The 23,754-nt window shown below is 27.8% G+C and overlaps 1 protein-coding gene across 2 annotated transcripts in view; it reads left to right on the plus strand.

Moving 5' to 3' along the window:
* The window catches only part of LOC123260063, a 174,632-nt gene that overhangs the window by 145,588 nt on the left and 5,290 nt on the right, over positions 1-23,754 (plus strand). For both annotated transcript variants that reach the window (XM_044720986.1, XM_044720985.1), the window contains exon 4: positions 12,563-13,008. In XM_044720986.1, the coding sequence (XP_044576921.1) occupies positions 12,563-13,008 (446 nt within the window). The remainder of the gene's footprint in view (positions 1-12,562; positions 13,009-23,754) is intronic.

Genomic DNA, 23,754 nt, shown 5'->3' on the forward strand with positions numbered 1-23,754 from the left:
TATACAGTTATATATGTTATATATAAATATAAATAAATAAATATATATTTTATGGAGTGAGTACGCGTGTACAGTGAATGTAACAAACGCGCGTGTAGCACGCATGCACTTTGATCTTTATCCTCAACATCCATGCCATGAGTATTGTCTGCTGATAATAGTTGTAACTTAAATGTTGTAACACGTATACTTGAGATATCTGATACTGTATGAATGCTGAAAGGTCTTACAAGTCGCGAAAAGTTGTAGGCTTCAAATGGGTTCGTATTTTTGCCGAAAATTTATTTTTAAAATATAAAATGACAAAAATTTAATATGTTTATTGATTATTAAAATTATTAATAATTAATTTTAAAATTATTTTTTTACAAAAATTTAAATTTCGGAAGTCTCAAAATTCTGATTTAAAAAATTTTTATATTTATTTTTTTTAATTAAAAAAATTGAATTATTAAATTTAATATTATTATTAAAATTTTGAGAGCAATTAATTAAAATTAATAGATATTATAAAATAAATAATGAAAATTATTTTTAAATAAATTCTTCAATCAATAAAAGACATTTTTTCTATAAACAAAAATTTATAATTTTTTTATATTGTAAAAATTAAATTAATAGATTAAAAAATTTTTTTCTTCAATAAAAAACCATCAATATTAATTAATAAATATTCATAATTATTAATTAATATTAATAAATAATCATTTTAATCCTTTTTAATTTTTAAAATTTGTTAAATAATTAATTAAAATAAATATAGATTGAAAAATAAATAAAAATAAAATAATGTTTTACGAATAATTTTTTTAAAACAATAAAATAAAAATTTCTATTAATATCAGTTACTTATAATTGTCGGAAGAGGGTGATTATATGTATACTTTTATCCAAGAATGATATGACGTCATTTCTGAATAAAACTTACAAGTGTTTCGCATTAAAACGTCACATGAGTTAATGTATATCAGCATCAGATCTTCTAACTATTAAAAGTTCTAATTTTACCAAATAATTTTATCTCCCAACTAATTGATTGAATTAAAACTAATTGACGGATTAATATCCAAATAATAATGATTATTACATCAGTAATAGCAATAATACTTAAAACTTGAACTAGAATTTAAACTTCTAGTATCTTCACTCTTACCATAAGTTCCTTTGTTTAGATAAACTCGTTGCGTCAATTGGCGATCGCGTGATCCCGAGCAATCGTGGCTGAAAAAAGCCGTGGGAATAATCTCAAACCGATAATTAAAATTGATAACTCCAAAAATTATATTGTTTAATATTTGTTTTTTGAATAAGCGGAAAAGTTATCTTCCTTTTTTAGTCGATCATTGTCGAATCATTTGGACGAGTATATATGTTGTGTATACATAATAGAATACATCTTATTGGTTTTTTTCTTGTTTTGGCGTGTCGGTGGGTCTTTGAGGGCCGGCTGCTGCTTCAACCCCCCGCTGCATGCAGAGGAAGAGCCTGCTGGTATATGAAATTTGGAAAACAGTAAAGGCCCACGGCGGTCTATTGTTTGCCTGTCGTCGGACATGCTCGATGGATAATGTATAATAACGATCCTCATCGGATTTTTTTTATCGAAAGATAGAAATTTTGTCACAATATCTGGTCATAAAATTTAGTTTTATTTTTAGAATGAAAATAAAAATAATATTGGATGATTTTAAGATTGTATTATTATTATCAATACTATTAAAGATACACAGTAAAAAATTTTGCATCATTGCGTCGAAAAATTTTGTGTTAAATATTTAACACTTTTATGTGTAAATTAAACATTTATTCTGTTAAATCAGCACAAAAAAGTGTTAAATTTTAAATATTTAACATAAAAATTTTTTACTGTGTACAGAAAAATTATATGAGATATTTTTTATACACAGAGAGAAAAATTTCTTTACTGGAGAACAAAATTCTTGGCTCAAGAAAATTTTCGGATGCCTGAAGAAAGACCGAAGTTGTGTTAGCCGAAGTAAAAATTTTTCTTGAAATTCTATTCTTGGTGGAAGTAATTTTTTCTTAATTCAAATTATCATAAATACTTGATACAATAAATTTTTATATTTGATCAAGATTTTTAGATATTTTAGAGAAGCAGCACCACCTACTTCAGCTAAGAAAAAAATTTTCTCACCTTGAGAAAATTTTTCTGTTGAATATTTGATACCCATTTTATTTTAACGTGCAATTATACATATTGAATGAAAAAAAATGATTCAATATTATTTAATCTTCCCATTTGACATGTTAATCAATAAAAATGTTAATGAAAATTTATTTCTATCTTTATATTTAATTTTTTTGAGTAAGAGAGAAATTTTCTCAAGACAAGAAAATTAACTTTTATCAAGAACTAAATTTTTTGGAGCAAGAGGCTGAATTTTCTCAAAACAACAAGATTTTCTTGACTTAAATAAATTTTCTTGGATAAAGATATGTTTTTCTTGAAATTCTATTCTTGGTGGAAGTAATTTTTTCTTAATTTAAATTATCATAAAGGCTTGATACAATAAATTTTTATATTTGATCAAGATTTTTAGATACTTTAGGGAAGCAGCGCCACCTACTTCAGCTAAAAAAAAAATTTTCTCACCTTGAGAAAATTTTTCTGTTGAATATTTGATATCCATTTTATTTTATTTTAGCGTGCAATTATACATATTGAATGAAAAAAAAATGATTCAACATTATTTAATCTTCCCATTTGATATTTTAATCAATAAAAATATTAATGAAAATTTACTTCTATCTTTATATTTAATTTTTTGGAGCAAGAGAGAAATTTTCTCAAGACAAGAAAATTAACTTCTATCAAGAACTAAATTTTTTGGAGCAAGAGGCTGAATTTTCTCAAAACAACAAGATTTTCTTGACTTAAATAAATTTTCTTGGATCAAGATACGTGTTTTTTAAAGCAAGAGAATTAATTTTGTTGGAATAAGTGTAATTTCTTGTGTCAAAAAAAAATTTTTTTTTCGCTCAAAAAAATAATCAGGAAGAAAATTATTTTCTTGACTCAAGTGAACCTTTTTTTCTGTGTAGGGAGTTACATTTTTTTTAAAAAAAGTCTTTATCAATTTTTTCATAACTTTAATTTTTCAAACAAAAAATATTATTATTATTATTATTATTTGAATTTAATAAAAATAAAAATTTAACTTTTTCTCGTTACCGTCAAACCCGATTTATTTTTATTCTATGATCGTGTCCCCTCAAATTGTCCGTAAATATTATTTCTTTGGATCGTCTGTGTCTTTTAGTCTTTAGACTAGAATTAAAGAACAATGAGACCTTAGTAAAGAAGCGGCTCTGATCAGATGATGAATCGGTAACTTTTCCGGGCACTTAAATATTCTCTGAGAAAAGTTTTAACCTGCGTACGGCTGTGGCGACACAGTGAAGAAACAGTACAGGGGAAATTGAGCGTTAATGGATGACTGGTTGTTTTCGAGTCCACCAGACTAGACCATACGGTTCAGTAAGAGATTTCGCAAATCTTTAAAGAAGAGAGCCGCTTTCGGCTTTCGGAAATCTCGACTCGGGCTTAGTGTCCAGTCTGCTGGTTCCTGGTTAGTTCATGATGATAATATATATTTATTTTTTTTTCTTGAAAATAAATACATTAACGAATAAATAGGATTGAGCTTGAGAGTATAAAGAAATTATTATTGTGGATGGTGGATTTTGGATGTTAAGACCACCAGCTCTATTTTATTTACATGAAGTCAGTGCTTTCGGCAGGTGGATAAACAACTATTGTTCGGATTAACTCGAGCTAGTTTTTATAATGTAAATACATAATTATATTATTATTTAAGTAGAATAAACTACGCTAAGGGTTTACTTTTATTTATTTTTTTTTTATGTTAATTTATTAAATAATTATTAATTTATTAAAAATTTTAAAGCCGGAATTTTTAATAATTATTTTTAAATCTAAAATATGGTTCAAAAATTTTTTTTTACACAAAATAAAATTTTTTTAAATAATTTTTTTATTTTTAAATTAATATTTTGTCTGAAAAATCAAGTACAAAAAAATTAATAAGGACTTTTTTTTATAAAAAATTTAATTTCCTACAAAAAGTTTCTTATCATTTTTTCGTAGTTTTAATTTGTCCAAAATAATAATAATAATAGAATCTTAAAAAGATAATGTTAATATTATTAATTTTTTTCTTAATTGTGTCCCATCATGAAAATGTCATACTCCATCTGGTTCTCGGTAGTTTTGAGCATATAGTCAAATTTTATTTAACATACACAGATTTTTTAATCGTGTCGAGAACGGAGAATGTCCCACGTAACGAAACCGCGGCGAGGATCAAAGATCAAAGAACCAGACCCAAAACGTCACGCGACATGATACAGTCGTGTCATCTCGGACTCTTTCTCACCCTTCTCCATCTCTCTCACACACGTAATATTTTGTTTTTCACACACGTGTATCTATCTTCATTTATACCTGGCTTTAAATATTTAAGATTCCTACGTAATCGCTGTCGCTTTTTTATACGTGACTAATTTTACGACGGAAAAAAGATTAATGTTTATCTTAAATATTTTACCGGGGATCTGACGAAACTTTACTGTCGCCTAATCGCTGGATTTTCTAATCGTTTAAATAAATAAATAAATATTAAATATTATACATTTCACATTCGGTTACAATTTACAATGGACTCTACTTCACCGATAAAACTTTCAAGTCTAGTCGAAGAGGACCTTCAATTTTTAATAAATATATTATCATACACTGATAGAAGGATTTCTTAGTATTTAAAAAGATTTCTTTGTATTTAAGAAATCATTTCTTAGTATTTAAAAAATATTTCTTAAATACAAAGAAATATTTTTTAAATATTAAGAAATATAACTACTAAGAAATATTTCTTAAATACAAAGAAATATTTCTTAAATACTGAGAAATATTTTTTAAATGCTAAGAAATCCTTCTATCAGTGTAGAAAAATAAATAAATAGTTTTTAGACTTTTAAATTCAAACTTTAATTTTAATCATAAATATTTACGGAAAAAAATTTTTTATTACATATTTTAATCACTTTAATTGCTAAAAAAAAAAAAAAAAAGGTAATTTTTTGACATTTAAAAAAAAACTAACCCATCAATTGTTTTTAATTTTTTTTTTTGACCATATTTAATTATTTAATTATCTAATTATTATTTAATTATATACGAAAAAAATTTTTTTAGCCATATTTTTATTATTTTCATTGTTAAAAAAAAGGTAATTTTTTAATATTTAAAAAAAAACTAACCCAGTAATTATTTTTAATTTTTTTTTGACCATATTTGTATAAATTAAAAGTCAACAAAAAAAATTTTCAAACAAAATTAATACAATTAAAATAAAAACCTTATTTCTAATATCACCAATTAAAATTTATCTTAATAACCCACTCCACAATATTTAATATACTAACCATCAAAATCAATACGCACAAGCGAACCATCACGGTGGAATTAGGCCCAAAGTACAAGAATCTACTTATACAATTCCGCGTGTTATTATAATGGCTGTTATCATAGTTTAGTTTGGCGGAACCGGGCTCCCGAATCTGATTTTCCGAGGGCATTGGGACGTGCCTAATGTTTTAATGGAGTTTGCCGAGCAGTCGGAGCACAGAGTACCGAGGGTCACAGGGGTACATACCAAGTACACCGACACAGTTTACATACCATTTACTCTCGCCCTTCCTCCCTTCTCCCTTCTCCCTTTCTTCTCTACCTCTTCCCGTCCGCCCTCAGCACCCTGTTTGCCGTGCTATGCAAACTCTCGGTGTTACTTACCAGGCTCGATAGCAGTTACATCCCGTAATGTCTTTGTTCCTCAATATTCGCTTTATCCATTTAGTTATTATTTACCATTTAGTCAAGTTAGTAAAGTTAGTCTCTAAATCACTCCCAATAATTACAATCACAAAATTACACCCTCATTTTAAGATACATTTAACCGAAGAATCACAAGAATTATCACACAAAAACAAGTCTTTAAAATATCCAAGTGTATTTTTTTCTCGGAAGAATTATTTCTTGTCTGAAATGATTAAAAATTTATTTTCTTAATTCACGAAAATCATTTTCTTCAAAATGATATTCTTGGTTTAAGATTTTGGCTCTTGAGTAAAATTAATTTTTTTATCAGTGTACCTTACGGTGATAAATTGCCCAAAATGACATGACACGCACCATCGAAAGTAGCTGAAAAAAAAAAACAAATCTATTCTTTTATTCTTGCGTGATTTCGAAAAATGGGATAATAATAAAATATAAATTCAAGGGTGGGACTCTTCTTGACTGTTCATCTTCGGGTGAGAAGGGTCCCTACCCCGTGACGAAAAACTCTCGAGTCTGTTTTTTTACAAATGATACTTTTATAATTAGCGGTGTCTTCAAATTGTGATCGTGAAAAAAAACAAGAAAATTTTAGGATAAGTATCGAAAAGATATCCCGATTGTATTTATCTAAACTTTCATCATTGTTTTGTTTCACACTGGTATTGTTCCGAAATAGAAAAATACGGGTGGTAGGTGCAGAACATTGTTCACTGGTGGAATTGCGCGCAAAATCGCGGGAGGACCGTGACTGGGTTGACAAGGGTCGTAGGTCTGTTGCTTTTTTTCTATTTCAATAGTCTTTACTCTATGCTCCTCTCTCACACAATGGGACATTAAGGACAAAAGATAAATGGCGCCTGCGTTGAAATCGGATAGTCCCAGAGGTAATATTTTACATTATATATTTTTCATTATGCGCTGACATTAACAATAACCGGACAAAAAGGACAAATGCGCTTTTCTTCTCGCTGTATAAGCTATGGTGACAGATAGCTGGCGTTTGCTAGCGATATATATCCCTCTTCAGTTTTTGGATATTCAAAACTTTCATTAGCTTGTAGTTTATCTTTTGTGAGCTGTTACAATGCCATCGGAGCGTCACAAACTTAAAGGCTTGTTTATACTCGGTCTTTTATTTTTTATTTTTCAATAAGAAAAAGAAATTTTAATATTTATACAGAAGAAAAATATATTTTTAGACTAAGAAAATTTTTGGCAAAAGCTAAGTTGGTTTTTTGGCAAGAAAAAATTTTGTTGAGTCAATTTTACTTCATTTTAGTGAAAAGATTTTTTTTTGTGAATATTTTTAAAATTAAAACGAAAAAAAAATTTTTTTAACTAAAGCCTGTTGAGTATTTATTGCAATAATTTATTAAAAAAATTTTTTTTTCGATTAATAATGACTTAAGTTCAACAAAAATTAGAAAACAATAATTAGAATTTTTTTTACAGTCTAAATCAGTGCTAAAAGTTGTTGAAATTATTGTCAAGTATTTCTCATCGCTAAAAAATTCTCATTATCATGTAACATAATAATAATTGCCATTCTACACTGAAAAAATTCCCTATTCTCCCCACGCAATTTTTAGTCCAGTCTGTCAATTAGCGAGAATATTTTTCAACAAAAATGCTATGAATTTTTCGATAGAAAAAAGAAGCATTTATCAATAACGGGTTAATTAATTGGCTGACATGTAACGCGAACCACAAGCTCGTGAAAATATGTATGTAAAACGGGATGAAAATATTGTTTATCGTTGAGCAAACTTCCATTGAAAATAACAGGATTTATCGAAATATTGACGCGACAAGGGCTGCAAATCCGATACATAGCTTCCCTAGAGCGTCATCTGCGCGACCGTATTTTTTAAATTTAAAGCACACACGAAAAACAACCAAAAAAAAGTGGGTTTGTTTTTCTCCGGAAAATGGCAGCAGTGCATGACGGCTAACTCGATGTATCTGGTAAACATGAATTCATTGAAACCATACACGCTCAGTACGGAACGAGGGAAAATAAATAAAAAATATTTCCCGAATAAAATAACCGAGGTAAAACTACACCCGAGCTGCCAGCAGAGGGCAATCCGCTAAATGACAGAGGGTGAACAACCACCGGTTATAATCCTGTTTGTTTATTACGCTGCGGAGAAACACAATTTTTTAATCCGGAGCTGTTAATCTGTACAAAACACGCTTTTGTCTCCGAGGTATGCTCTAATTTTTTTGTACCGGCATTGTTGTGGTGATAGGAAAATAATTAAAAGGAAAAATATTAAAATTTTTTCATAATATAAAAATAACATTTAAAAATTTTTTTTATCTTCATCAAAAATTGAATATTTAAAAAAAAATAGTTTTACCAAAAATATTAATTTTAAAATTAAAAAAATGAAATTTTTTTCTTTTTAAATTATTTGAAGAAATTTTTTTGAAATATCAAAAAAAAATTTTTTTTTTATTTAAAAAAAAGTGACCTGAAAAATTAAATTAGTCTAAAAAAAAATTGTATAATTGTATTAAAAAATTTTTTTTTCTACTTCATAAAAAATTGAATAATTAAAAAAAAAATAGTTTTATCAAAAATATTAATTTTACAATTTAAAAAATTGAATTTTTTTTCTTTTTAAATTATTTGGAGAAATTTTTTTGAAATAAAACTTTTTTTTTTTTTATTTAAAAAAAAGTGACCTGAAAAATTAAATTGGTCTAAAAAAAAAATTGTATTCATAATTTTATTAAATTTAATCAGTTTGTTTGTAACTTTTCAGCATAATTAATTCGAAAAAAAATAATTCAATTTATAAAACTTACACAAATATAAAACAATAACAAAAACAATAACAATAGAACAAAACAAAAAATAATAAAAAAAAGATTATTTTTTCTCAGCGAGACTGAGAAGGAAGGATGGTCATCGGTCTTTAATTAAATCGAAAAATGTTCAAGTCATTAATGACAAGTGGCGCCCAATCGGGATGACTGTATGATTTCTATTCACTCGGTACGATTATTCGAGTTATTGCGTCTCCGGCAGACACTCGGTAATGAAAACGAAGAATACAATATAAAAGATAATACAAAATACGAAATACAAAGGATACTCGTATACCGAATATTGCTGGACTGAAGGAGGAGTGAAAGGGAGACAAAGCGTCGGGAGAGGTGAGAGGCCGAGCTGGACAGTCCTAAATACAACAGAGATAAATATACATTAACATCGCTGTACAGGTATAAATATATACATATATATAATGATATTTGGGAAGATCTCCCGTCGAGGATCGTATACATTATGACAATAAGAGCGGCCACTAGAGACGATCTCGCTCGTGTTAGACACGCCGGCTCTTGAATTAGTATTGGAACTTTATTGTTTTGTATTAGTGTCTATAAATACTATATATATTATATGTATATATATGAATATATGTAACACAAGTAAGGTTGTGTAGTATCGATCGAACAACACATTGCCATTAATGACGATACGAGCAAAAGGAAGACTTAGAGAAAAAAAAAAAAAAAAAAAAAGATAAGAGAAGTAAACTCGTTTTCTGCGTTGCTACTCCGAATATCGCGGATCGCGACTCACGATGCTGACGGATATATCTCTGAAACTTTCTCGAACATTAACATTAACGCAAGACACAAGACACGGATAAATAAAACATAAAAGGAAGATTATCTGTAGCATGTGATGTGCGAGCCGCAACTAGTCCGCTACTGTGGATATGGATATAGAGTATTGTGGAATTAAATGTTGGTATGTATGTATGGATGGACGAGATTATTAGTGAAATAATAAATAAATACTAATAAGGAACGAGCGAGTTTCGCGGAGTGGAATGGAACGGAATTAATATAATATGGGCATGGTAGGACGATACGATCTTGTTCCGAGCGAAAAGCGTGACCATCATCACGGGAAAGCGCTTTCTTTATTATCATTTTGGTTTATCGGCGATCGTTAGTCAAGGTCGTTTAAATTCCGTTTATTAAATCAAGAAAAAAGTATTAGGTGAGGAAAAAATATTTTTATGGCCATATGTGAGCATAAAAAAGGGTATCACATATATAGGAATAGTAATGAGCAATAATTTGTTGTGGACCAATATTTGAGAAAAAAAATATTTGAAGGTTTTTTTGGCAAACAAGATTTTCTTTGGTTGTATTAAAATATATCTTTTGGATTAAAAGTGATTTTAAAAATTTATATAAAATAATATGACATGAATTTTACAAATAATAATGATAAGGCAAATATGTCGGTTTTAAAATTTAACAAAAATTTCCATCAAATTTATTGATTAAAAAATTGAAAAACATTATCTATATTATTAAGAAAATAAGCAAAATTTTGTGGCCAGTGTATTTATATGATAAAATGAGTTTTTATGGTTTAATATTTAGGCTGCATTCGAAAATGTCCTATCTCTAGATACATAATTAAGAAATGACCTTGTATCACGTAAACTATTGACATTTTTAAAGGTATAATCTCATCCCAATGTTACATTCATCAAGACCTTTCATTTGAGTACCCACATCAATTTTTCATATATTTATATATATTATATATATGTATATATGAAAAATATATCAAAATGCATGTGGGTACTCAAATGAAAGCTCTTGATGAGTATAACATCGGGATGAGCTTATATTTTTTAAAATATCAATAATTAAAAAATGACCTTGTATCTTGAGAAATATATATTGACATTTTTTAAGATATAAGTTCATCCCGATATTACACTTATCAAGACCTTTCATTTGAGTACCCACATCAATTTTTCATATATTTATATATATTATATAAATATATATATGAAAAATATATCAAAATGCAAGTGGGTACTTAAATGAAAGCTCTTGATGAGTGTAAGATCAAGATGAGCTTACATCTTCGAAAATATCAATAATTAAGAAATTACCTTGTATCTTGTTAATTACTGACATTTTTAAAGATATAAGCTCATCTCGATGTTACACTCATCGAGACCTTTAATTTGAGTACCCACATCAATTTTTCATATATTTTGTATATTAATATATATGTATATATAAAAAATATATAAAAATGCATGTGGGTACTCAAATGAAAGCTCTTGATGAGTGTAACATCGAGATGAGTTTATATCTTTAAAAACGTCAATAGTTAACAAAATTCAGTGCAATTTAATAAAAGTCATTATTTAATAAAGCAAAATTTTATTTATTTATATTTCACAAGTCATGGCAGTCACATAGTGACTGCAATGGTTGCTAGTATATTATAAATAGAAAATTTTTTATGTATGTATCTAAAGGGTCTATATCAGAGATAGTTGTAAAAAAATCCGCTAGAGGCAGTAGGTTACGTGCAAACACTTTATATTAGAAGTAAATCAAACACAATTTTATAAAGTTTCACCACAAGGATTATAATCTACACTATAATAATTTTCCCAATTAAATCTTAATTTTTAATTTTCAATAAAAATAAATTTTATTATCGTTTTTCCTGAAACAATTCCCGCTAGTTGCCTTAATAATATCCTAGTACAGTTATAAAAATAATTACCGACTATTTAAAGCAAGATATGAAAGTCATTGTACTCCGAAAGTTGATACTAGACAAATAAAGCCTCCCTTGATATGATATACAATTTGAAGTATGAAATAAGTAATATTTATAATATGATTTATCCGGTTAGGTGTATGAACGTTAGATGGGTGCAAAGTGTAGCAGGTGACTCAGTAGTGGGGCGATCCCCACGCGGGGGCGGCTGGGTGGGGATCCGCGAGTCCAGTAGTAGTAGTAAGTAGTAATACCTAGTAGAAGCGCTCGTAGTAGTCAGACTTGCACCATTCTACACTATTCACTACACACTTCACTGCATGACGAAGATGCAAGAGAGAGACAACACCTGTCTTTATGTTTTTATTTATATGCGAACTCGATTGCGATTTCTTCGCTGTAAATGATAAATTTATTCATTTATAAATTTAAAGTATAATTTTCTAACAAATTTTGTTAACAGGACAGTTTTTTTAAAATATGTAATTATTGAAAAAACAATTGTTTAAATGAAAACTTGTCCTAGAAGGTGTGTAATTATTTACTGATATAAGAATTTATTTGAATAAGAGAATTCCTAAAATTAAAAATTTTTCTTCTTGATTTAATAAAATAAAATTCTTCAAAATAATTTTTTTTTTTTTTAAAGTTTTCTCTTTAAAATTAAATTAATTATTTTATTAATTAAAAAAAATCCTTTTCTTGTATTAAAAAATAAAATTTAAAAATCTAGAAAAATTTCTAAAATTAAAAATTTTCCTTCTTTTCAATAAAATAAAATTAGTAAAAATTTTTTTTGTCCAAAATCTTCTCTCTAAAATTAAATTAATTTTTTTTCCTACAAAAAAAAATCATTTTAATAAATTTAATTGTCTTTAATCAAACAAAAAAATTCTATAAAAATTCTCAAAAAAATTTTCTTCTTGTACAGTATAAAATTGTTCTTAAGCCTATCAATAATAATTTCTGTCATGAATTATCGACTGTTTTCCACTACCCAAGTCCTAGTAATTAATCAATCAATAATTACTTGATGTCTCAATAATACAATAAATAACTGACCATCCAACTGTAAATATAAATAAATAAAATAAAAATATTTGAACATGTTGCAGCGCTCGCGCGACTGTCAAGCCTCCAGCGGCCGCCGACAAGTCCTCGAGACGTAGCCTCAGCCCGCGCCGCGGAAAGTGGAGGGGATGTCGCCACCAGCCCACGATGTCCTGGAAGGGAGGACAAAAGCGCCAGAGGGAGGGTAGAGGTTGACTCCGGTGGAGGTGGAAACGGTGACGGTGACTGCCCGGGTGGTGGTGGCCACGATGGTGGGGACACTCTTGAGGTCGCGGAGAAGGAGGAGAGTCCACCGGCTTCAGAGACTGTCGAGCCGACGGCCGTGTTTGACGTCGCATCCCTCGTCCTTTACGGCTCACGCGCGCTACCCATTCGACTTAAGATTTTGCTCGATCTGTTGTTTAACCAGTTGCCCAACGCGAAAGTGACACGACTGCTAGCCGCTTTCGGCTGGACACACGAGGATTACTCCCGAGGATACATACTGCAGGTTAGTCGGTGGACCTTTTATATATTTTTATATTTATCTCTTTAGATAGCAGGAATCTTCATCGTCGCATTCACACTCATTCCATTCACAAAATACTATACAGTGAAAGTAATCATTATTTTTTCGTAAAAAATCAAAATTGTTTTTGTAAAATTCTAATTTGTGCATTTTTAAAATATATTGACATTTTTTTTGAGCGAGTGACATTTTTAAGTGTGAATTTTTAGTTTTTAGAATCTTTAACGTTTAAACTTATGTACAAGAAATTTAATGATTAATATTTTTAATTTTTTAAAATATTCATTTTAAATAAAATTTTAAATTTTGTGCATTTTTTAAAATATATTGACATTTATTTTGAGCAAGTGACATTTTTAAGTGTAAATTTTAAAGTCAATTTTTAGTTTTTAAAATCTTTAAAGTTTAAACTTAAGTACAAGAAATTTCATGATTAATATTTTTAATTTTTAAAAAAATTTATTTTAAAACAGTGATTTTAAGTGTAAATTTTAAAGTCAATAATTTTAAAATAAAAATTTTCTTAAAATTTCAAAACTGACCTTTAAATTATTCAAAAATATATTTATTATAAAACAGTGACATTTATAAATGTGAATTTTGGAGTCAATTTTTAGTTTTTTGAATCTTTAAAGTTTAAATTTATGTACAAGAAATTTCATGATTAATATTTTTTAAAATTAAAAATATTCATTTTAAAACAGTGATTTTAAGTGTAAATTTTGAAGTCAATAATTTTGAAATAAAAATGGCCTGAAAATTTCAAAACTGACCTTTAAATTATTCAAAAATATATTTATTATAAAAGTGACAATTTAAAGTGTAAATTATTAATCAAAAAATTTCTTGTACATTTTTACTTTAAAACAGTGACAAATAAGTGTAAATTTATAAGTAGTTTACAACTAATTTTTGAATAATTTAAAAGTGACAATTGATGTGTCAATATTTAAAATTTATTTAAATATATAACTAAAATTTCTCAGTCAATATTTAATTAATAATTGACAAAATTCATACTTCTAAATTGTTAAATATAACTTTTTTACAATTTTCTTGAGTAAAAATGTGTACTAAAATAAATGAAAAGATTTTCGAACACGTGCGCGTATTTTTATTAAAAATTCTATAATAATCGGACGTGTTTTTATCAACAGAGATTAGAGTGACCTCATGCGACACTGATGTAGTAAACATTAAACTCGACATTTTACTCAGGCGTAGATTCAAACATAGAGACACTTGTAACTTCTATTGATCATTATAATAATGATAACGAAAATTGTGATAAAGAAAGAAATAGTAGTATAGTATTAATTGTTTATTTTATACTCTAACAATTGTATTTTGTTATAATTAAAGTACTGTAAATGTAAATTGATATTTAAAAAGTGATTGTATGTGTCGTGGATAAGAATAAGGATGACAGGTGCGACGATATCCACAATCGTGTGACAAAAGACGTAAAACACAAAACGAGTCGAGTACTGTCAGTCGCGATTGTGACTTTAACAATTATTTTGTTTATGAGATATCAAATGTCAGTTGGTTGTCAGTTTAAAACTCAAGTATTATTAATATTATTATAAATAATAATGATGGTAAATATGTAAATTGTTATGAGAACAAAATGAGTACAATAGAAATATGAATATATCCAGCATCCGGTGATCGTTACTCTTTACTCGTTATTCAAGAGTACCCGAAATAAAATAACGTATGTAGATATTTATACGTTATGGGTGAACGCTAAAAATAAAGTACGTGTATATGTTGCCTCAGATTTATTTATCTAGTACGTCATTGACATCACAAATGTCGCTGATTTATTACCATTTTTTATTATAAGGCTTTGTGATCAAATTCGAGTACTGATTGTGCTTTTATTTTTATTTATAATTAATTTAAAATAATTATTTAAGGAAATAAAAGTGCTGAGTGTTACCGACGGATTAGTGATCGGATTTATTCATGGTGATTAGAAATTTTGTGGAATAATAATTAGTGTTTTATTTTTTAAATATTCAAATGTGAATTTAATATTTTAATTAAATTTGTGAAAATTTTACACAGTAAAAAATTTTGCGTCATTTCGTCAAAAAATTTTGTGTTAAATATTTAACACTTTTTTATGTAAATTTAACACTTATTGTATTAAATTAACACAAAAAAGTGTTAAATATTTAACATATAAATTTTTAGCATAAAATTTTTTGACGTATTGACGCAAAATTTTTTACTGTGCAATTTTTTGTACGGAAAAAAAGTTTACTTAATTAAAATTATTTTTTTTCAGCGAGAAGAAATTTTTTGTGACAAAAATTATTCGAATAATAATTTTATAAATTTACTGAAAATTTGTGAAAAAAAATGAAGATTAATTGATAAAAATTTATCCTGAATTTTTTTTAAAGTGAAAAAAAATTCTAACTTTAAAATTTTTAACATTCTTTTCGGATAAAAAATCGTCAAATTTTTTTCACACTTTTAAAATTATCTCACAATTTTTTTTTCTTGATAAAATTTTGAAAAAAAATTTGAAGCCTAAATTATAAGTAAATTTAAAGAAAATAAAAATTAGGTGTCAATTATCTAAACGTCCAAAGCAATCAGACTTGATTTGATGATAGATGATAGACAAACTGCATTAAAGTAAACATTTAGATGTTAAATTCATAAATATCCTGGTATAGAGCTTGATATGTTAGAGAAAGTATATAAATAATAATCTACTGGTAAATATAAATATAAATATAAGCAAGTTGATTGCGTGCGTGAAAATTTCTTGCGGGGATACTCGGAAGAGCGAGTCGAAGGTGACCGGCGATTATAAATGTCTCTTATTATTATTTATTATTTATCATTTTTATTGTTATTTTTATTCTGGTACTGGAGCGCTATATCTGAGTCCTTAGGTCCTCAGTCTTATCCCTTATCTGCAATCTACATCGGGGACTTAAGCTCGAAACGCGGAGAATATAAGTGGAGGATACTCGCGTAGAAAATGGGGAGTATTCATGTAAACTGAATTGCTGGCGACGTTACCGTGAAATTAAAAGTATGTAAAACCGGTTCTCACGTGTATGACTCCTCTGCTCGTATCGGTATTAATACAGTACAGCATTAACTCACGGAATACACGCTGGAAAATAGCTGGATAGTCTCTCAATAATCGTGTGATCCAAGATTTTAAGTCAAGGAAATTTACTTTTTATTGTGTGGTAGCCATTTACTTATTATAAATAATTGTGACTTATATAAATATTTGTATCTACACTGATAGAAGGATTTATTTGTATTAAATAATATTTGTTAATAGTTAACAAATTATTTATTAGAGACCACTTTTTAGTATTAAATAAATATTTCTTAGTATTTAAAATGATTTGTTTGTATTTAATAAATCTGATATTCATTTATTAAATATTAATAAATCTTTTTAAATACTAAGAAATATTTGTTAAGGACTAACAAATGGCTTCTAATAAATGATTTGTTAAATATTAGCAAATCTTTTTAACTATAAACAAATCCTTCTATCAGTGTACACAGTAAAAAATTTTGCGTCAAAAAATTTTGTGTTAAAAATTTTTATGTTAAATATTTAACACTTTTTTTGTGTTAATTTAACACTTTTATGTGTTAATTTAACACAATAAATGTTAAATTTACACATAAAAAAGTTAAATATTTGACACAAAATTTTTTGACGCAATGACGCAAAATTTTTTACTGTGTAAAATAGTCGATGATATTTACAGTAATTTAGAAAAATTTAATCTTGGGATGAGATAAGTCTACGACGGAAAAAAGTCCTCCGATAATTTATTATCGCTGAGGTTTATGTTTCAATTTTTATCAATTACTTGTCATAAATTAATGTCATTTTTTATGTAAACAAAAACGGTGAGCCATGATCAAAAAATTGTAAGTTGACCAGAATCAGGATCTGAATCTTTTCTGCGGGCTATTTAAACTTGTTTGGTAAACGTCACTGTCAAGTAAATTTTTTTAATCGACCAAAAAAATAATCATTATCATTTGACATTTCCACTGAAAAATATTATATAAAAAAAAAAATTCTTTTTTAATTTTAATGAAAAAAAAATAATTTTTAGTTAAAAATACTTGAAGAATTTTTTTTTTCAATCAAATAAATTTTTTTCCAAGTACTAAATTATTCTAAATCGACATAAAAGTCGCTAATGACAAGTAAATTGCTAACCTTTAAATTCATTCGCGACACGAAGGAACAGAAATAGTAATCGATGTCTGATTACTTATTACGGTAAATATCAAAATAATATATATAATGATTGACAATTTTCCGTTCCGACAAAAGACAATTTTTTTTCATCCAGAAATTATAATAATCATCAAACAGGTAACAGACCAGGTTGATTATAATAAATTATAATTATAATTATAAAAAACTTATTAATTCAGATAACTAAATGTTAATTGCTTCGAAATTGAGTCGAGTATGTGTCGTGCAAAAAATATGCCCGCGGGCTCGTCGATGAAAAAATGACATTTGGTATCCATAAATATATATATATATATTTATATATATAGCATATGTAAATTGAGAACGGGGAATGTTAACATGGGAAAGTATATACTGTCGATACTCAAAAATATGCATGCCTTTTATTTCTACACATGTATACAATATTTCACTTATTTTTATTTAAGATCGCAACCTTCTTATTTAAGATCGCCTTAGGACTGTCAAATTATAGTTAATATTACTTATAACTTGTGGTAAATACTCAAACTCTAGTGCCGCCATCATGTTACACATATTTATTTATTTTTATTGATTTTTGTTAAATGAATAACGAGGTTACTGTGAAAAAAATTTTCTGATATGGCCAAATATGGCCATATATGTCTTTATATGACGCTATATGGCAAAATATATCCATATATAATTTTTATATGCTAATATATGGCCTTTTATGCTATTATCTTAATAATTTAGGCCATATAATGCCATATATGTCTTTATATGGCCAAATATATGCATATATAATTTGTTATATTATAATATATGGCCTTTTATATTATTATCTCAATAATTCAGACCATATATGGCGATATGATGCCATATATATTTTTATATGGCCAGATATATGCAAATATAATTTTTTATATAGTAATGTATGGCCTTTTATGCTATTATCTTAATAATTTAGACCATATATGGGCATATGATGCCATATATGTCTTTATATGGCCAGATATATGCATATATAATTTTTTATATTGAAATGTATGGCCTGATATGCCATTATCTTAATAATTTAGGCTATATATGACCAGATAAAAAATTATATGTGCATACAAAGCCATACAGCGTTATATGAGGACATATATGGCCATGTCAAGTCTGATATGGCCAATTTCCATATTGATATATTAAAAAATGATATATGGGAATATTAAGCCATATATAGCCATATCAAACAAATTTTTCATGAATTATCATTATAAAAAAATTATTTTATTTAAAAATATCATGAACATAATTCGCGTGATTTTAAAAAATAAATGCAATTTTCGGAGAACAATTCTTGCCTTACGTAAATTCCCATATTTAAAATTTTCACAAAGACAAAATATTCATAGCGGAAGTCCTGGAATTGCGTCAATTTGCCTAAAAATATTAAATAAAGTGTAATATTTCTCAATCTTGCGGTAGTTAGCTGGTAAGTTTTTTATATTCGGCCATTAGCATGCATATTTACGATTCGCGGAGACAAAATTAATTGCAGACAAAGAAGACAGTGCGGGTAAGGGAAAAATAGAAAATAGGAGGTCGTGCAGTAGCTGCAATCCAATTTAAAAGCGGATACAATCCTCCTTGAGATCTTCACGATTTCTACACACGAATAAGACAGGTCCGCGGAGCGTGAAATCATATGCGCTGTCCAGTCACGGATGGCACCTCCGTTCGATACCCGCTGCCCGTTCTGTGCACCTATACCGCCGCGTAAGTCTCTTAACTCCTCCGCCTCTACATTCGAAATCATACATGTAATGTACTCATATGTGTAATATAATGTCTCTTTATACTCTTTGATTGTGTGAGTCTCATCGTCTATCGTCTACTCAACTGACATGTCACTGATCCTTATCACTTCTCACTACTCCTACTCATTACACAGTTTTTATTTATTCATTTTTATAAGTATGAGCCTCATGTTTCATTGGTACTAAATTTATTTACGTTTTTTTATTAATAATTGTATATTGTCTTTGTGAGTTATCACAAAGACAATTAATTAGTATTTTCAAATGAAAGAATAACAAATTAATGAAAAATATTAAATTATAATTAATTATAGAGCTTTCGATATTCTTTTTTTATTTTAAAGCATTCAAAATTTAAATACGAAACTTTTTTGTAAAAATTTAATTTAGTAGACTATGATTAAAATTAATTATTAATAAAATTGAAATTAAAATAACATGTTTAGAATCAATACAAAAAATCAAAGTTTAAATTTAAATGTGAATAATAGTAATCAAGCTTTTAATTTTGAAGATTTTAGTCTAAATAATAAATAAATGCATAAAATTTCAATTACAAAAAACTGACTACATTTAAATTAACAATTTTCTAGAAATTTTTTTCTACAAGCAAATTAATTTTAAGAAAATCATTAAAAAAACATTTTTTTTTTTATTTTTATAAGGAAAATTTATGACATTAAAGTTAGAAGTCGCTTGACCATTTTTTAATTTTTTTTAATAAATAAATTTGCTCTGAAAAATAATTTCTAAAAAATTGCATTTTTTATTTTTTTAATTTTCTAAATGTCAATTTTTTTTTCTCATTTTCTTTGACATAATTTATTTGTTGAAAAAGTACTTAAAATTATAAAATATCTGCTAATCTAATTTTCATAATAAATTTTCTTGATATTAATTTATTAAAATTACAATAATAATATAATAATTTAAAAATTTCTCAAAAAATCTATAAATTTTCTAAAAATTTATTTAATATAAATTTACAATTACAATTTTTTTATAAAATAAATTGTAAAGAATTTTCAATGACAATAATTTAAAAGAAGAAATGAATAAATGGATTTTTAAAAAATTTATTAAATATAAATTCACAATTCCAATTTTTTTATGAAATAAATTGTAAAAAATTTCCAACGAAAATAATTTGAAAGAAGAAAATAATATTGTAGAGGAAAAACATAAGTTCAAGCATCGACCGTTGAGTGACGCCACGTACCGAGTGGCAACGCAGGTGTAGGAGGTCCATATAAAACTATTATATTGCGGAGAGGGAATATATGCTCGTAGGCCGCGACTCAATCTTACATTTAAAATAAAAAATGCAATAAAACAACAAGATGGACTCGACTGACAATGAGAAAATAGTCGACTAATATATTAACGAACAAAATACATAGTCGGGGTACAATTACACACGCGATATTTATAATTAATCCACATCCGGAGATAAATAAAAATGGAGTTTAATAGTAGCCGTGATTTTAATTATAGTAATGATTGTAATAACGAATTAATGTGCATAGGTATTACTATTAAAAATGTAAAATAAAATTTTTGGCGTGTAGATTTCACGGTAACCTGTCGACACGCGACCCGAATTCCACGTCGCGCGTGACGAGAGTGCGAGTAATATGGAGTGGAAATAACTAGACCTAATGTAATTGTAACATACCTGTACTACGGAATTGTTCCGTACAATTCTGGTGTGTGTGGACTTTTTCCAGCCAAGATGGTACACGTTAAATATTTAATCCACCGTGTACAAGGCTTTGTGGAGTAGAGTGTTAGTATATGAAGCATAGAGCACCAGAAGTAGAGGGAAAGAAGAGCAGATTAAAATAAAAATATGGGAGTGAGAGAAAAGGTGTGCTCTGGTTCGCGTGCGAGGATTAAAATTCGGTCTCACGGTCTTAGTCTCTGTTGAGGCACGCGGTAGCCTTTTATTTAGCATTCTCATCACCGGAGTAGGCTAGATCCTTCTTACTTTACGTAACACGTTTAGTCATTAGTCTCACCTCTCTGAGGCTCATCATCTACCGCTCTATGTCTATACAGCTACCTTCTAGTCATATCAAACTAAATTTTTATTTTTTTTTTAAACGACATACGACGCATTGACTTTATTTAATCACTTTCTATTTTAATAGTCTGTTTTTTTTTTTTTCAATTTGGTTTGGAAATTTTTCTAATGTCAAATTCAAAATTTTGTATTTTTAGTAACAAAAATATTTTTTAATAAATATTTTCATTATTACTAGCAATCTTGCAGTAATTATGTGACTTTCGTGACTTTTGAACTATAAATAAATAAAATTTTGCATTATTAAATAATGACTTCTGTTAAATTGCACTATACTTTCTTAAATATTGATGTTTTTAAAGATATCAGCTCATCCCAATGTTACACTCATCAAAAGCTTTCATTTGAGTACCCACATGCATTTTGACATATTTTTCATATATACATATATATAATATATATAAATATATGAAAAATTGATGTGGGTACTCAAATGAAAGGTCTTGATGAGTGTAATATCGAGATGAGCTTATATATATCTTCAAATTATATCTTCAAAAATATCATTAGTTGACAAGATAGCAAAGTCAGTTCTTAATTATTGATGTTTTTGAAGATATAAGCTCATCTCGATGTTACACTCATCGAGACCTTTCATTTGAGTACCCACATGGCATTTTTTATATATTTTATATACATGGTATTTGTGAAATATATAAATATATAAAATATATGAAAAATTGATGTGGGTACTCAAACGGAAGGTCTTGATGAGTATAATGTCGAGGTGAGCTTATATCTTTAAACTTGTCAATAGTTCACAAGATACAAGGTCATTTCTTAATTATGAATCTAAGGATAGAGCATTTTCAAATGCACTAAATTTCACTAAAAAAACCGATTTTATCTTATGACTATCTTGGACACAAAATTTTTTTTATTCTCTTAATAATATAGATTATCATCAATTGTAAATACTGAATAAAATATAAAAAAGAAAAAAAATCAAAAAATTATTTTCAAAACCACTAAAAGTTCAAGTTTGAAAAATGTCCTATCTATATTTATAAACCCATAATTTATTAAACTAAAAAAACTCAGATTTCTCTTCTAGATCCCAAGTATCACTTCTTTACAAAATACTTCAAATCAAAGCATACCACTCACTATCTTAAATAAAAAATCCGATTAGATTGACCATTCATTTCCTGAAACCTCGTCTTTACAATCACAAATATGATCCTTGGACTAACTTAACCCCAAATCCTTGAAATCAATTACTCGCAACAATCTAAAGCTCGCTGATTAAACGTTTAGGATTAAAATTTCCCGAGTTTAGAAAACAGGCAGATACCTGGAGTTAAATATCCCATCTGGAGGAAATGAATTTAAACCATAATAATAACAGATCGAGTATATAGAAGTAAAACTACCGTGTGTGTCCGTGAGTGATAGAACATGCTCAGATGACCCCTGCCATCTCGATCTAGCTTTTTATCATTAACATGATTTTTATTTTTATCTCTTAAACTATTTATTATTTTTATTATCATTATTATAATCGGCGGAGAAGAGAAGAGAAGTTGAACACATGCTTCCGTGACTTTAATTCCCGATGATCATGATGGACGCTAACGGACCGTGACGAATTTCCACGTAGCCCTGGTTCATAGGTTACACACGGAAGAGAGAGTCTAATGCTCCATCTCGATCTCCAGCGCTGCTGGTATCATAATCATACGTGGAACCTAGAGTGGACGTGCTACGTGCAGTACACGTTTATCCGCTAAATATACATTTAGTGTTTAGTATTTAGTAGTTAATACTTGCTATTTTATTTTAATTTTAATTTTAATATTTAATATTACTTTAGCGTGTCATGTGTGTTCTGCATGGTATGTAGGTAGGTCGATGTAATGTGTGGAGAGTGAAAAAGAGTAAGAGGAAGACGAGTGGCCACACCGGGCGGTCTTCTCTTACCCTCGAGAAAATATACAAGACGTGTAAGCGTCGCGGCGTCCTGCGTTACCTCCGTCTTGTCGGCATGAGTAAATAAACAATCTTTACTGTTACTGTTATTCTATAAGTGTGTGAGTATTTGTAGTGTGCTACATGTGGAGCTCGTTTTGATAGATATAGATATAGATATACCGAGCTAGAGGACCAGATATTCAAGACAAACTCACGGAAATTTGTATACACCGTCACCCTAAATTTATATCACAGATATAAGATATAATGGTTCGCCGATTCAGCGCTAAGCTACTATACCTCGGAGATACTCAGCCGAACTGTTAATTTCGAAATAGGATTATTTTAATCCAATGACGAGTTCAGTTTACTCAAAGTGTCCTATTTTATTTCTAAATAAATAAATTTACTGGATGTACCAATGAAAATATTTTGTGAGTTTGGAATTTTTTGATATCAAGTGGAGCACTGATAGAAGGATTTCTTAGTGTTTAAAAATATTTCTTTCTATTTAAGAAATCATTTCTTAAACATCATTTCTTAGGATTTAAAAAATCTTTCTTAAATACTAAGAAATATAAATACTAAGAAATATTTCTTAAATACTAAGAAATATTTTTTAAATGCTAAGAAATGATGTTTAAGAAATGATTTCTTAAATACAAAGAAATCTTCTTAAATGCTAAAAAGTTCTTCTA

Source organism: Cotesia glomerata, linkage group LG2 (genome assembly GCF_020080835.1).
Source record: "Cotesia glomerata isolate CgM1 linkage group LG2, MPM_Cglom_v2.3, whole genome shotgun sequence".
Lineage (NCBI taxonomy): Eukaryota > Metazoa > Arthropoda > Insecta > Hymenoptera > Braconidae > Cotesia > Cotesia glomerata.